Source organism: Numida meleagris, chromosome 1, assembly GCF_002078875.1.
Source record: "Numida meleagris isolate 19003 breed g44 Domestic line chromosome 1, NumMel1.0, whole genome shotgun sequence".
Taxonomy (NCBI): Eukaryota; Metazoa; Chordata; class Aves; order Galliformes; family Numididae; genus Numida; species Numida meleagris.
The window spans coordinates 15,720,825-15,734,778 of record NC_034409.1 but is presented as its reverse complement, the minus strand read 5'-3'; the positions used below and the strand labels follow the sequence as shown (position 1 = coordinate 15,734,778).

Below are 13,954 nucleotides of genomic sequence, written 5' to 3'. Positions count from 1 at the left end.
GCGGCCCCCGAGCCCCGCGGAGCCGCCTGCGCTCTGGCGGAGGGGGACGGGCGGAGGGCGGCGCGGCGGGCGCGGAGCCCCAACAGCCCCCCGCAGTTCCAGCTGCCCAGCTACCAGGTGTCCATCCCCGAGAACGAGCCGGCCGGCACGGCGGTGATCGTGCTGCGCGCGCAGGACCCCGACGAGGGGGAGGCGGGCCGGCTGGCGTATTCCATGGAAGCGCTCTTCGACGAGCGCTCCAACGACTACTTCTCCATCGACCCCCAGACGGGCAGCGTGGTCACCGCCCGCAGCCTCGACCGGGAGACGAAGGACACCCACGTGCTGAAGGTGACCGCCTCCGACCACGGCTCCCCGCGCCGCCGTTCGGCCACCACCTACCTGACGGTGACGGTCAGCGACACCAACGATCACGAGCCGGTGTTCGAGCAGCCCGAGTACCGCGAGAGCATCCGCGAGAACCTGGAGGTGGGCTACGAGGTGCTGACCATCCGCGCCACCGACGGAGACGCCCCGGCCAACGCCAACATGCTTTATCGCCTGCTGGAGCCCGGCGCTGGGGACGGGGTCTTCGAGATTGACCCGCGCTCGGGGGTCGTGAGGACCCGTGCCCCGGTGGACCGCGAGGAGGTCTCCGAGTATCACCTGGTGGTGGAAGCCAACGACCAGGGCAAGGATCCTGGGCCACGCAGTGCCACGGCCATGGTGCACATCACCGTTGAGGATGAGAACGACAACTACCCTCAGTTCAGCGAGAAGCGCTATCTCGTGCAGGTGCAGGAAGACGCCCCGGTGAACAGCCAGATCCTGCAGGTGCAAGCCACGGATCGAGACCGGGGCAGCAATGCCCAGGTGCACTACAGCATCGTGAGTGGCAATCTGAAAGGTCAGTTCTACATCCACTCCTTTTCCGGTGCCATTGACCTGATCAACCCTCTTGATTATGAGACTATTCGGGAGTACACGCTCCGCATCAAAGCCCAGGACGGAGGCAGACCTCCCTTAATCAACTCCAGCGGCATGGTGTCGGTGCAGGTTGTGGACGTCAATGACAACGCCCCCATCTTTGTCAGCACTCCCTTTCAGGCCACGGTGCTGGAGAACGTTCCTCTGGGCTACTCGGTGCTGCACATCCAGGCTGTGGACGCTGACTCTGGGGAGAACGCACGCCTGGAGTACAAACTTATTGAGATGACGCCACCGGCTGGGGTTGCCCCCGCACTGGCGGACTCTGGGTTTCCCTTTCAAATCAACAACAGCACAGGGTGGATCACGGTGGCTGCAGAGCTGGACCGAGAAACTGTGGAGAACTATCACTTCGGGGTGGAGGCCAGGGACCACGGTGTGCCGGTGATGACCTCCTCAGCCAGCGTGTCCATCACTGTCCTGGACGTGAATGACAACAACCCCACCTTCACCGAGAAGGTCTATCATCTCCGTCTGAATGAGGATGCAGCTGTGGGCAGCAGCGTCCTCACCCTGACCGCTGTGGACAGGGATGTGAACAGTGTTGTGACCTACCAGATCACCAGCGGCAACACCAGGAACCGTTTTGCCATCACCAGCCAGAGTGGAGGTGGACTGATTACGCTGGCCTTGCCTCTGGATTACAAGCAGGAGAGGCAGTATGTGCTTACTGTCACTGCCTCTGATGGCACTCGCTTCGACACTGTCCAGGTCTTCATCAACGTCACAGATGCCAACACACACCGCCCGGTCTTCCAGAGCTCCCACTACACGGTGAGCGTCAGCGAGGACAAGCCCATTGGCACTTCTATTGTCACCATCAGTGCCACTGATGAAGACACAGGGGAGAACGCGAGAATCACTTACATTTTGGATGACAACATCCCTCAGTTCCGCATTGACCCCGACACCGGCACCATCACCACCCTGATGGAGCTGGACTACGAGGACCAGGCGTCCTACACCTTGGCCATCACAGCCCATGACAATGGCATCCCGCAGAAATCTGACACCACCTACGTGGAGATCCTCATCCTGGATGCCAATGACAACGCGCCTCGCTTCCTGCGCGACCGCTACCAGGGCTCGGTTTTTGAGGATGTGCCACTCTCCACCAGTGTCCTGCAGCTTTCTGCCACCGACCGCGACTCGGGCCTCAACGGCCGCCTGCTCTACACATTCCAAGGAGGGGATGATGGAGATGGAGACTTCTATATTGAGCCCACCTCTGGAGTGATACGCACGCTCCGCAAGCTGGACCGCGAGAACGTGGCCGTCTACAGCCTGCGGGCCTTTGCTGTAGACAGGGGCAGCCCGCCCCTGAAGGCCTCTGTGGATATCCAAGTGACTGTGCTGGATATCAATGACAACCCTCCTGTCTTTGAGAAGGATGAATTTGACATCTTTGTGGAGGAGAACAGCCCTGTGGGCTCTATCGTGGCCCGAATCAGTGCAGCCGACCCTGATGAGGGTACCAACGCGCAGATCATGTACCAGATAGTGGAGGGCAACATCCCTGAGGTCTTCCAGCTGGACTTGCTGAACGGGGACCTCACGGCCCTGATGGACCTGGATTACGAGAGCCGCACGGAGTATGTGATTGTGGTGCAGGCCACCTCAGCCCCGCTGGTGAGCCGGGCGACCGTGCACATCCGCCTGCTGGATCAGAACGACAACCCACCTGTCCTGCAGGACTTCCAGATCCTCTTCAACAACTATGTGACCAACAAGTCCAACAGCTTCCCCTCTGGTGTGATCGGCAAGATCCCTGCGCATGACCCTGATGTGTCAGATAGCCTGGCCTACACCTTCGTGCAAGGCAATGAGTTAAACTTGCTCCTCTTGGACTCTGCCACTGGGGAACTCAAGCTCAGCCGAGACCTGGACAACAACAGGCCCCTGGAAGCCCTCATGAAAGTGTCAGTCTCAGGTAAGCATGCATTGGAGATGTGTGAAATCTGCAGTTCTTGTTGGGATGATGTGGTGGCATGGTCAGAATAGCTGCTTGTAGCTTAGTGTGTGGCCGTCAGTTTCCAGAGGCAGCAATTTATCTGTGAAGTTCTTGGAAAGGAACCACAAAAATGTTTTGAGTCCACGTGCTGTGGATTGAAGTGGTGCGTTGAAGTTGTTTGGTAAATGTGGATCACGGGGGTAAATAAATGTGTGTGGGGGTATAGATTTCCTCTGTTTAGGTGGTGCTTTGGCTCAAGCTTTTCTGATGTGATTGCATCAGGGCAGTAAATGATCTAACCAACGAAGATGTAGAGAATGCGCATGTACCTGTGATGCTTGGGGTTAAGCTTACTGTTGGTGACACGTGATGGCTTTGGGGATCCATCTTCCCTCACTCTTTTTATTTCCTCTTTTGTTAAAAACAAAAAATAATGGCCAAGTAGCACTCAAATCAGAACTGAGTGATCCTCCGTTGTGGGGAGGGAGGAGCAGGGAAGGACAGATGTTGTGTGACCGCTTTCCTTGGAGAGCTGGTGTGTGGCAGGGAGGGCTCTGCCTTCTGTTGGGCAGACCATCCCCTGTTGTTCAATATGTACTTTTATATGAGCATGTATACACTCTTGGGATAAGTGTTTCTTTTCTGCTCAGTCAGTTGTTTATCATGGAATTACTTTTTATGCCTTTAATTGTGGCATCAATCATGCAGTGAGTAATTTCCTCTGCAGGTGCCACTCTATAAAGTTTACTGTGGACTTGATCCCACACTTCTGTTGACTTTCGAAGGTTATAACCAGATACATTCCTCGCTGCCTCTCTGTGCAACCCTCAAGCTAATAATTGAATTCTTTTTTTTTCCCTTTTACCATAAAATAGCTGAAAGTATGAGGCACATAGGACATGCTTCTTTTTTTTGGAGGATTGTATTAAAAAATACCAAACTGTGTCATAATCCTGGCAGTGCTCATTACTGTAAGTAGTCATTAAGTGCAGCGGGGCCTCGGGGGACACTCTGTTGTGCTTGCAGGCTTGAGTTCCTTTTTGCTTCAGGAAAATGAAAGTGATATCAACTGCACTGATTGAATTTACTGCAGTGCGTCACCTGACAGGCGACTCCTATTGCAAAATGCTGGGGGGCAGCTCAAGTGGTACGTTAGCTCATAAATGCCGTTTCCACGTCCTGTGAGGACTTGCAGAAAAAACAGGCAATTGGCTTGTGGCCTTAAAGAAACATTTGGATTAGTGCGGAGGTGATTGCGTGGTCATCGTCTGTCTGAAGCAGTGGCTCTTTATCTAACAGCAGCTGATAAGAACTGACTTGGAGTGAGAAGCTTGGAGCAGTCATTTGGTCAGACCAGATGGAGAGAAATGGCTCATAGGAACCATTGCCCAGTCTGATGAAGTCTCAGGCAGGGAAACGAAGGAATGGAGACCTCTGTTACGCAATGGGAGCTCGGCCCTTACTGCTTTGTATTCACATTGGGTGAAGATGTAAACTTGCTGCTCTGCTGTGATGTTGATCAGAACTGTGCCTGCTGCACGTCCTGAGATATTTCAATACAAGAGCTCCTTGTGGGTAGGGTTTTGATGTAATTTTGACAAGCGCTGAACTCCCTGTGGTGTTTGTTCTGAGCAGTTTGCTGTTTGGGAACTGGAAGGGCAGAGTTCTGCCATTTGTAATTGTTTCCAGTAAACTTTCACCTGCTTGCTTTCCTGCTTATCTGATGTGGTCTCAAAAAAAAAAAAAAGACAGGAGAGCTCAGACAGAAACACTCCACCTGGTTATCTCCAAGTGTTGCAAAATACCTGCAAATCATCTGCTAGGATAAGCTGCCAGTTAACTGAAAAATGTGTCTATGGAGCAGCCATTAACCTCTCAACCCAGACAGACACAAAGTCCTGCCCCTCTCACAGCTGCTGCTCGGGTCAGGGCAGAATGTGAGCTCTTTATGAACTTGGGGAATGTGATCTATATACGGGTCGGAAGTAGCTGTGCTGCTATAAAAACCTGGCTGCCACCCAGCGCTGCCTTCTGCCGTTGGGGTGAGCGTGTGGGGCTGAGGAGCTATTGGACTCAGTCACTGTGGGACTTTGAGACTTAGCTAAAACTCGTGTCCTTTTATTTGCTTTGGGAATTGTTTGGAGAAGCGTGGGAATTCTGTCCTTCTGCACATAAACAAAACTTGGGGAATCATGAAGAGCAAGCAGACTGAGATAACTGGTTTCACAAAGCCTGAGAATGGCACGGCTCTTCATGCTTTACCTGAAGAGAAGGAACACCCTTGGAGCTGTGTGGGGCCATGGGGAGCCCACAGGGGTCTGTGCGTGCGGCCCTGCCCCTGCCCAGTGCTGTGGGACCTGCTTGGCTGTGCCCCGCAGCTGTCAGGAGGAGAGTGGGGAGGAACGTGGCTGGTGGGGCCTGTGGGCGGGCGGGCATTAGCATCTTGGAGCAGGAGAGCAGCTTTTGAAGTCTGCCTCTTTTGAAGTGAATTTCTCTGGGTGCCCCTCTGCCGTGCCCACAGAGTGAGCAAACAGGCCCAACTGTGAGAAGCTAAGCCAGTTGTGCTCCAGGGGAGCCCCAGGTGCTCACAGGCTTTGGCTGCAGTTGTGTCTCATAGTGATGTGTCTCTCAGAGTCCCTAATTTCAGGTACTCTTTGCCTTGAAAGCTGGTACTTGTGCTGCAGCTGTGGGGTCACTTAGAAGGAAGCGTTCTTCTTTTCCCTGATACCTTCAAGGCTTTTCTGTGGGAAGGGAGAGCTTGGCCCTGTGTCCCCATGCCCACGTGTAGCATCATGAGGTTTATGCTGTTTTAACAGCTGGGATCCTGCTGCAATCCTGCCCTTGCCTTCCAGGGGTCCAGCATTTTACTCTGGGTTCTAATACGAATTGTTAGTTGACAGCCAGCCAAACATGAGCCACCAAACATGGGTGGCTAAGAAGGCCAACGGGATCCTGGCTTCTATCAGAAACAGTGCAGCCAGCAGGAGCACAGAGGTGATCATCCCTCTGTACTTAGCTCTGGTGAAGCCACACCTCAAGTACTTCAATTTTGGGCCCTCACTTTGAGAAAGACATGGAGGTCCTGGAGTGTGTCCAGAGAAGGGCAACAGGGGTCTGGAGCACAGATCTGATGGAGGTGGCTGAGGAAGCTGGGATGGTTCAGTTTGGAGAAGAGGAGGCTCAGGGGAGACCTTATTGCTCTCTACAGCTGCCTGAAAGGAGGTTGTGGAGAGGTGGAGGTCGGCCCCTGCTCCCAGATAACAGCAATAAGGCAAGAAGGAACGGCCTCAAATTGCACTAGGGGAGGTTTAGGTTGGATATTAGGAAAAAATTACTCTTAGCAAGAGTGGTGAGGCACTGGCACAGGCCGCCCAGGGAGGTGGTGGATGGTCACCATCCATGGAGGTGTTCAAGAACGTGTAGATGTGGTAGTGAGGGATGTGGTCAGTGGGCATGGTGGGGATGGGCTGATGGTTGGACTGGATGATCTCAGAGATTTTTTCCAACCTTAATGATTCTTTGAATCTATGAATAGGTCAGTCTGTGATTTCTTACTGTTGTTAAATATGTTGTTTACACTGATAGGATTATTTAAAATGTTGACTTTTGGTCCACAATTTACAATAAGTCAAATTTATTTTGGATCTATTAGGATTTTTCTGGTTTAAAAAGAGATTGACTATTGCTCCAGCCCTGAGATGTTGGCCTGTGTTAGTCATTGCACCGTGGTCCCTGCATGCCCTAGAGGAAGGCTGGGTGCAGGCCTCAGCTGTGCACGGGTGCTGCACGAGGTCACTTGTGTATGGCATTGCAAACTGCCTGCACCTGCCCGGCCCTCCCTGCCACAGCAGCCCCATTTGTCAAAGCAACAGCTCACTCAGGCACCACAGAGGTGTGCACTCGCTCCTCTAGGAACAGAGCAGGCAGAGTGTGTGCTACAAATCTAAAGTAATGCCTTATAATGTGCTATTATGGGAAGGCAGCGCTCTGGCTCTGTGCTTTGCCGTGGGCTGGTTTCCCTAGTGAGGGGTAGGCACGCTAAAGCGTTCCTTTACATTCCTTTGACTTTAAACCTCCAGTGGCATTCAGTGACATTATTGACTATCAGCAAATACAAATCAGGATAGAGCTCCTTCATGTTGCAATAAACATTTGCTGTTTTTAACTTTAGCACTTGTTAAAGGATCTTTATTATTATTGTAATTTAAAAGCCATTACGCTAAAGCTCCTGAGTCTCCAGCTCCATGCTTCTCCATACAAATGTAAGAGAAGACATTACACTTGGTTTAACCCTTCGGACAAACGCAAGGCCATGGCTGTGCCTAAGGTATTGCACTGGGGGGGTTATGTGTGTGCACTGGGGGGCAGAGGCGTTCAGGTTCTCTCCTGCACCCCAGAACACCGCTGCACTCAGGTATGGGCTGGGGGCTGCACTCAGATATGGGCTGGGGGCACCGCGGTGCACGCTGTCTTCCTGCCCCCGTGCTTAGGGGACCGTGCCTCCGCCACCTGTGGCATGTGGGGCTGCTGAGGCCGTTTTTGGGGTCGGTAGGTAGAGCAAGGAGACTCTTCTGGTGAGACTGCAGGACCAGGACTGCTTTCAGGTACTGGGGAGGAGGGATTGGCACCTGAACGCACTCTGCGTCCTCCCCTTGCCACCGGGGAGGTAAATTCCTGCAGCCTTAAATAAGCCATACAATTACAGGATTATAGGAATGAAAGGATGCTCCCTCCTCCCTCCCTGTGCCTTCCCCATGGGTGAGGTGTGGGTTTCCTCCTGAGCCTATTTCCTGACAAAATGGGGATTTTGCTGTTGCCTGCACTGGTGTTCCATGTGCGTGCCCAGCACGGGAGCAGCAGCAGAGAGGGAGGAGCAAGTGACCTCGCTGGGAACACAGGGTGTGAGACCTGGCCATCGCTTTGTGTATTAAATGGGAAGTAATGGTTAGCAGCCTTTATGCTGTGCTTTTGAACGCTTTGTTTTCCTAAATCAGTGACTGCTAAGTAGTGACCATCCTTTTGAAGTGAGGGGAGCTCCCAAGCTGCCGTTGCTACCGAAATCCTTCCTTATCTAAAATGCAGCTCAGTTACACAGAGACAGATGCCCCTCCAACCCGCAGGTATGCGAGTTGCCCCCCTGCTCTGTGTAATCTGTTCCAGCTGATAAAAAACCACTGCTGCCTCGTTGCTTTCGTGTGTTTCCTTCCACTTTGTTCCTGGCTTTCATAGGAGTGGTGTATTTTTGTTTCAAAAGGCAAGAAAACATCTATGGCTGGGAGAGTGAAAATATTTAAGGGAAGGCTGACTGACAAAATAACTTTTGACCGAGATAAAAGATATATTCTACAGGTAAACAAAATAACGAGTTATACGGTGACTTTGGCTGGAGAGATAAGCAATTTCTTTGCTAAAATAGTGATTTCCAGATATAAAAAAGTGTTTACCCCAGCATACTTGAGGAATTAAATGTAGTGTTTTATCTCAGTAAAAAGTTATTTTGCACATCAACTTCTCTCAGAAAATGCTACTGTGAAAGTAGCTATCACAGTAAGTGTTTTCTCCCTGTCTGCGGGTGCTGTGTGTGCCCATTTTTGTTCCACAGCGTTTGCAAGATCTCCCTGCCTTGGCAGATCTCGGTGGGTGAGGCACAACCAGAAGGCACTTCTGAACCTCATCCCACGTCAATACGAGAGGTTGCAATCGGCTCCTGGAGGGAAAAACAGCACCAAAAAAACCTCATGCTGCTAATTTCCTCATTTGGAAACTGTTGTACCCAAACCTGTATGGAAAACACTCATGTCAAAGGACCAGCCTGAGAATTTGGCTTGTAGCAAGACTTTGTTTCAGCTGTCCCTGAAAAGTGACACAATACACATATATGTAAAGTCGGATAAAATACCTGTTTTCTGTAGGTAGGAAACTGGTTGACGGAGTCACACTGAGGGACATGGCTCAGTGGGCATGGTGGGAGGATGGGCTGACAGTTGTACTAAATGATCTCAGTGGCATATTCCAACCTTAGTGATTCTGTGATTCTAACTGTGCCTGGGTCCAGCTGGGGACTGGCAGCTCAGTCTGAGGCCAGATGGGTGTGGAGTGACCCAGCCAGGGCAGGAGGGACACCCCTGCACAGTGCCCAAGGGGTTTGGGGCAGCTTGAACTGCTCCGCTTGTTTGGTAATGCAGCATTAAGTACTGAAAACCCAAGGGTGCATTTGCATTTGTAACTTCTTCTAGGTAAGCTGCTGGGTTGACTGAGAAGTAGTTTAATGAGGTTTGGGGTTTTTGGCTGGTTTTGCTCAGCACGCTGGTAGTTCTATTTAGTATTTTATTGCCTAAATGTAGATGCTCTTCTCGGTGTTTTGTGGGAAAGAGGGAGACCAGTGAAGAGAAGGTGTAAGCAGAATGAGACTGAAGAGGAGAGAGGGAGAAAAATCTACTGGGATTTACTTGATAATAAGTCTCAAGAGATAAAAATTAAACTTAGAGAAATATGATGAACGTATTGCCTGGAAAACTTCTTTTTCCCTTCTTTCAAGTTGCAAATGCGGAGATAGTTATAATAACAATTTTTTCATTGGCTTGGTGTTGTTTCTTATTTCTGGATTACTTTTTAAGCTTCAGAGTTTGTTCATGAATTGGTTTCCTTTTTGTATTCTCTTGCTGTGATTTTCTTCCCTCTTAGAAATCATCGAAGTGCTTTTCCTTCATGTGACTTACACTTGTGAACTGTGAGGAATTCCCTTTTGCTCTGTTCTGGTCTCACTTTTTCTTTGCAGTTAAGGATTGTTTCAGGGCCAGGTTGTGGAGCCTATGCAAACAGACATTGAATTGTTGTGAAGGGCAATGACAAAAGAACCTTTTGTTTAGAATAAAGGAGCGGTTTTCTAGGTTTGGATATTAGGATGACAGTAAACGTGCACTAGAAGTAGTCATGGGGAAAGCAGGTGACGTGGAGCAGTGGCATTTTATACTTCATTATCTCCAACATCCCAAGCACTACCTGAGGAAGTAGTTGGCTGCTGATAATGTGTATAGTTTTACACTTGCTCTTTGAATGGTCTGTTCTCCTTCAGCACGTATTCTCGATAACTTGAAATTCCCTTTCATAGCTGACTCCCACCTGTGAGCTGAATGGGTTTTCTTACTGTTTACATTCACAATGATGCATCAGACAAGCCACGACCAAGAAGCATAATGCTAGGTTTAGGGTGATGTTTGGTGAAGGCAAGTAGCACATTCACCACCTGTCTGGACAGGGCTTTCTGCTGGGACTTGGACAGGAGCCCAAGCTTCCTCTCCTTCCCAACACTCAGGCCAGAGCACGGCCCGCAGGCAGGGCCAGGGACACTCCTTTTGTTCTCTGCCTCCTCTGTGGGCTGTGCTGCAGGTCTGCCTGCACTTTGGGCAGCCATTGGGCTGTCTGCAGTGTTTGGCTCGTGGATGCTCAGGATTCATGGTTTCAGGGGCATGTGATAGCATGCAGCACCTATGAGCGTGTTTGCGGTGCACCCAGATGCGAAGCAGCTGCACAGATGGGCATATTGGAGCTTGCTTCCTTCCGGTTACTTAGGGTATAGGCAGCAGTGACTGCACCACAGCACGGCTTTGGTACAAGCAGAACAATGTCACTGAACCCCTCAATTCCCACCTTCTGGACAGGACACAAAAAACGTGATGCTGAAACCTCTTCTAAGCCTACGTGCTACAAATACCTTTTCAATATTTAGAAGCGTAGGCAACTCTAGCTGTAACACTCATCCATAGAAGATGAGCAAGGGGAGAATCAAATGTCAGACACAACACATGATCCACACACACTCCATCCCTTCTCCCCTACTTTTATAAGCCCTCAGCGTTTTGAGAGGCATTTGGTGGGGTCCGACTTGCGGCATTTGAGCGCTTGGGATAAAGTAATTTGTGCTTAACTCAGTATTGCCTAATTTACAGGATTTGGGCAACTCTCTTGGCTTCCCTTGGCGTATAGACTTGTATTTTTAAAAATATCTATGGAGAGACACCAGGAAATGTAGGAGGATTAAAACAGGCTGAAGATATTCAGATCGGACCTAATGAGCCTCATTGGCAGTTGTTCATGGTATAATAATTCTGCTCCAGTTTCTGGGGGAATGGTGATGTTTTTAGGCAGAATAGTACTAAAACTACTCTGACATCTTCTTTAGCATTTAAGAAACAAGTATGCCGATGCTGTCCTTTATGATTAATTGGCTTTTTTGTTTCCTGCTCCTTTTTTTAAGACCATTTTGCCAGAAGATTGCATAAAGCGAGTACAGAACAAGTTGACAAGGGACTCAGTTCTTCAAAGCCTTGTTCGCAGTAGTTGTCCACTTGAAAGAAAGAATGTCTAAGACCTGATTAAATTCAGTTTTGCCACTCTCTGTTCCTGTGACAAGTGACAGTTTTACTGTTTTTTTTTCCCTGATGCAGATCTTCTTCCAGTGTTGAAAAACACAGAGCTATTTATAGGTGTAACACAAGTTTCCAAGAGGGGCAGGATGTAATCTTCATGGAAAAATGTGAAATCTGTCATTCAGCGATTTCTTGTTTGGTGAGGATTTGTCTCGCACAGTTGTTTATAAGGCATGGCTGCATACGGTTAGGTTTAGATTCCATTGCAGCTTGTTGATTTTGTTGAATTGAAAAAGTGTAATGAAAGGCAGCATTTGATTTGTATGGTCAGATTTATTTTCCTTGACACATCTCTAAGAGAAATAAAGAGACCTATATGGGGTTGGATGTGTAGGTTCCAGCTAAGATCTGCTGACAGGCATGAGGGCTGCCAGGTGGAGATGCACATCTCACCCCCAGTTAAAGAGGGAACACAGGTTACTGGCTTGGGCTCACTGCCTTCTTGTTAGACCGCAGGGCTCAGTGGGTGAACCCACCCTACCCGTGTGTGCCAGGAAGGAAGGATTAGTTTTCTTTTGTAGTGATGACTGTACTTAGTTCTGTTGCAGCAAACTACCCCTATTTACAGGCTTAGCAGACTAGATAGAAAGAATGGAGGGAGGCTATAACTTGCAAGCAGGAAAATTTGCTCAGAGAAGCTGTGGATGCTCTACCCCTGGAGGCACCGAAGGCCGGGTTGGATGGGACCCTGGGCAGCCTGAGCTGGTGGGTGGCAGCCAGCCCACGGCAGCGGTTGGGACTGTACGGGCTTTAAGGTCTCTTCCAACCTAAGCCATTCCATGATTCTATTAAATGTTTTGCCATGAGTAAAATTAGGATCTACTTTATATGTTTTCAGGTGTTTGGATGTATGAGGGAAAAGTATGCTTCTATGGGAATGTGGCATTCAACAAAGAAATAAAATTCTAAAGTACTTCAAAAAGTTGATCTTTGCAGTCGAAGAAGAAAAGAACATTGAACAGAAAAATAGAGTTTGCTGAAGAGAAAGAAAGACTCCTGGACTTTGTTTCAACAAGCAGTTAATGCCACTAAGCTGCAACTGCCTTCATATTTATTCCACTATTTACACTTGACAAGCACAAAAAAAGCAAATAAATGAAACGGTAAACCTGTAATACATCCTAAGGGGACCACATAGTAAACATAGACACTTTATGCTTATCAAATACAAAGAAAAGTAATCTGTTTTCAACACCATTGCCAAACAGGTGATGGATGCTACATTCCTCACATCTCCAGCACTTTTGGAAGTGACACATCTGGTCAAAATATTTCAACACTTTTTGAAGGAAGGACAAGGAGAGGCTGTTGTTATAATAACACTCGTCAGCAATGCATCTCTTTCCTAGCGTGGAGTCTGTGGTTTCAGAGAGAAGCAAATCCATCTGGACCCTGAAAAAAGGGGTAAGGCAGGGGCTACGCTATCAAATTTAATTTCACAGGCACGATGGCCAGCATCTAGTCTTTGCTGCTAAATCTCAAGGGAGTGTTAAGTTTAGAAGTCTTAGAAGAATTAGTAGTCATAAAGGAACAAATGTAATCAAGGCGAATCTCAGTAGCTGCTGTGCTGTGACAGGACATACCGTGGGTTCAGAGAGCTGCTCTACCTGTTGGGTTTGCTCTTTCCTTTCATTTGTGTCCACTGCCTCTTGTCCTGGCACTGAGTACCACTGACAAGAGCCTGGCTTTGTCCTCTCGGCACCCTCCCTTCAGGTATTAATAGATGTGGATGAGATCTCTGAGCCTTCTCTTCTCCAGGCTGATCAGGCCCAGCTCTCTCAGCCCCTCCTCACAGGAGAAATGCTCCAGTTATGTCCATGTCTCTCTTGTAAGGGGGGGCCCAGAACTGGACACAACACTCCAGGTGGGGCCTTACCAGAGCTAAGCTCCATATCAGACTCCTTGAACCTGTTCAAAACTGGTATTAGTAAGTCACTGAGTTTATTTGATTGAGTTCATAGCATTTGACTTCTGCATGAGGCCAGCCCGTCACTATTTGCGTGCTTCCGGCATTCATTCTTCTGTGTCTGATTCTGAAGAAAGCCTTTTAACACCCTAGCTGTTTTTTTTATTTATCTATCTGAATTTAGTTCAAATCATGTAAAAGTCGTCACATATTAACTAGAACCTTGTTTGTTTTGGCAGTGTGTGCTTGCCAGCGTCTGTACACTGCTGGCTGGGAAGAGACGTTTGGCACCTTCCACAGCTCAGATCCAGTGGAGAACTTACCTATCTAACCATTACAGGCCACAGAGCCTCACATTGAGGTGTCTGCTCTCTGCTGCAGTATCCTTATTTAGGCAGTCAAGTGTCCTATGAAGTGGGAGCACTTGAAATGCCATCCCGCTACAGCCCGGGCACTTCACTCAGCACACCGATCGGGACACTTAGTGAGGGCAGAGATGGGCTGGGCTCCAGCCCTTGATCTCAGAGCTCTTGCTGTGGTATGCATTAAAGAGGAACCAAATAAGATAGAGAGACAGTTGTGGGCCTCACATTTCCCATCTCTTGGGCAAGTGCCATAAGCTTCAGGGCGCTGCTGACATCCACAGTGCGCAGCAGGGGAGGTTTTCTGGCTCACTCTGCAGTCGAGTACCTGTGATGGCAG

The 13,954-nt window shown here is 49.4% G+C and overlaps 1 protein-coding gene across 1 annotated transcript in view; it reads left to right on the top strand.

Moving 5' to 3' along the window:
- Positions 79–13,954, top strand: part of CELSR1 (cadherin EGF LAG seven-pass G-type receptor 1) — a 157,758-nt gene continuing 143,882 nt past the window's right edge. Inside the window, exon 1 of the mRNA XM_021384652.1 lies at positions 79–2,896. Coding sequence (XP_021240327.1) covers positions 214–2,896 — 2,683 coding nt within the window. The 5' untranslated portion in view covers positions 79–213. The remainder of the gene's footprint in view (positions 2,897–13,954) is intronic.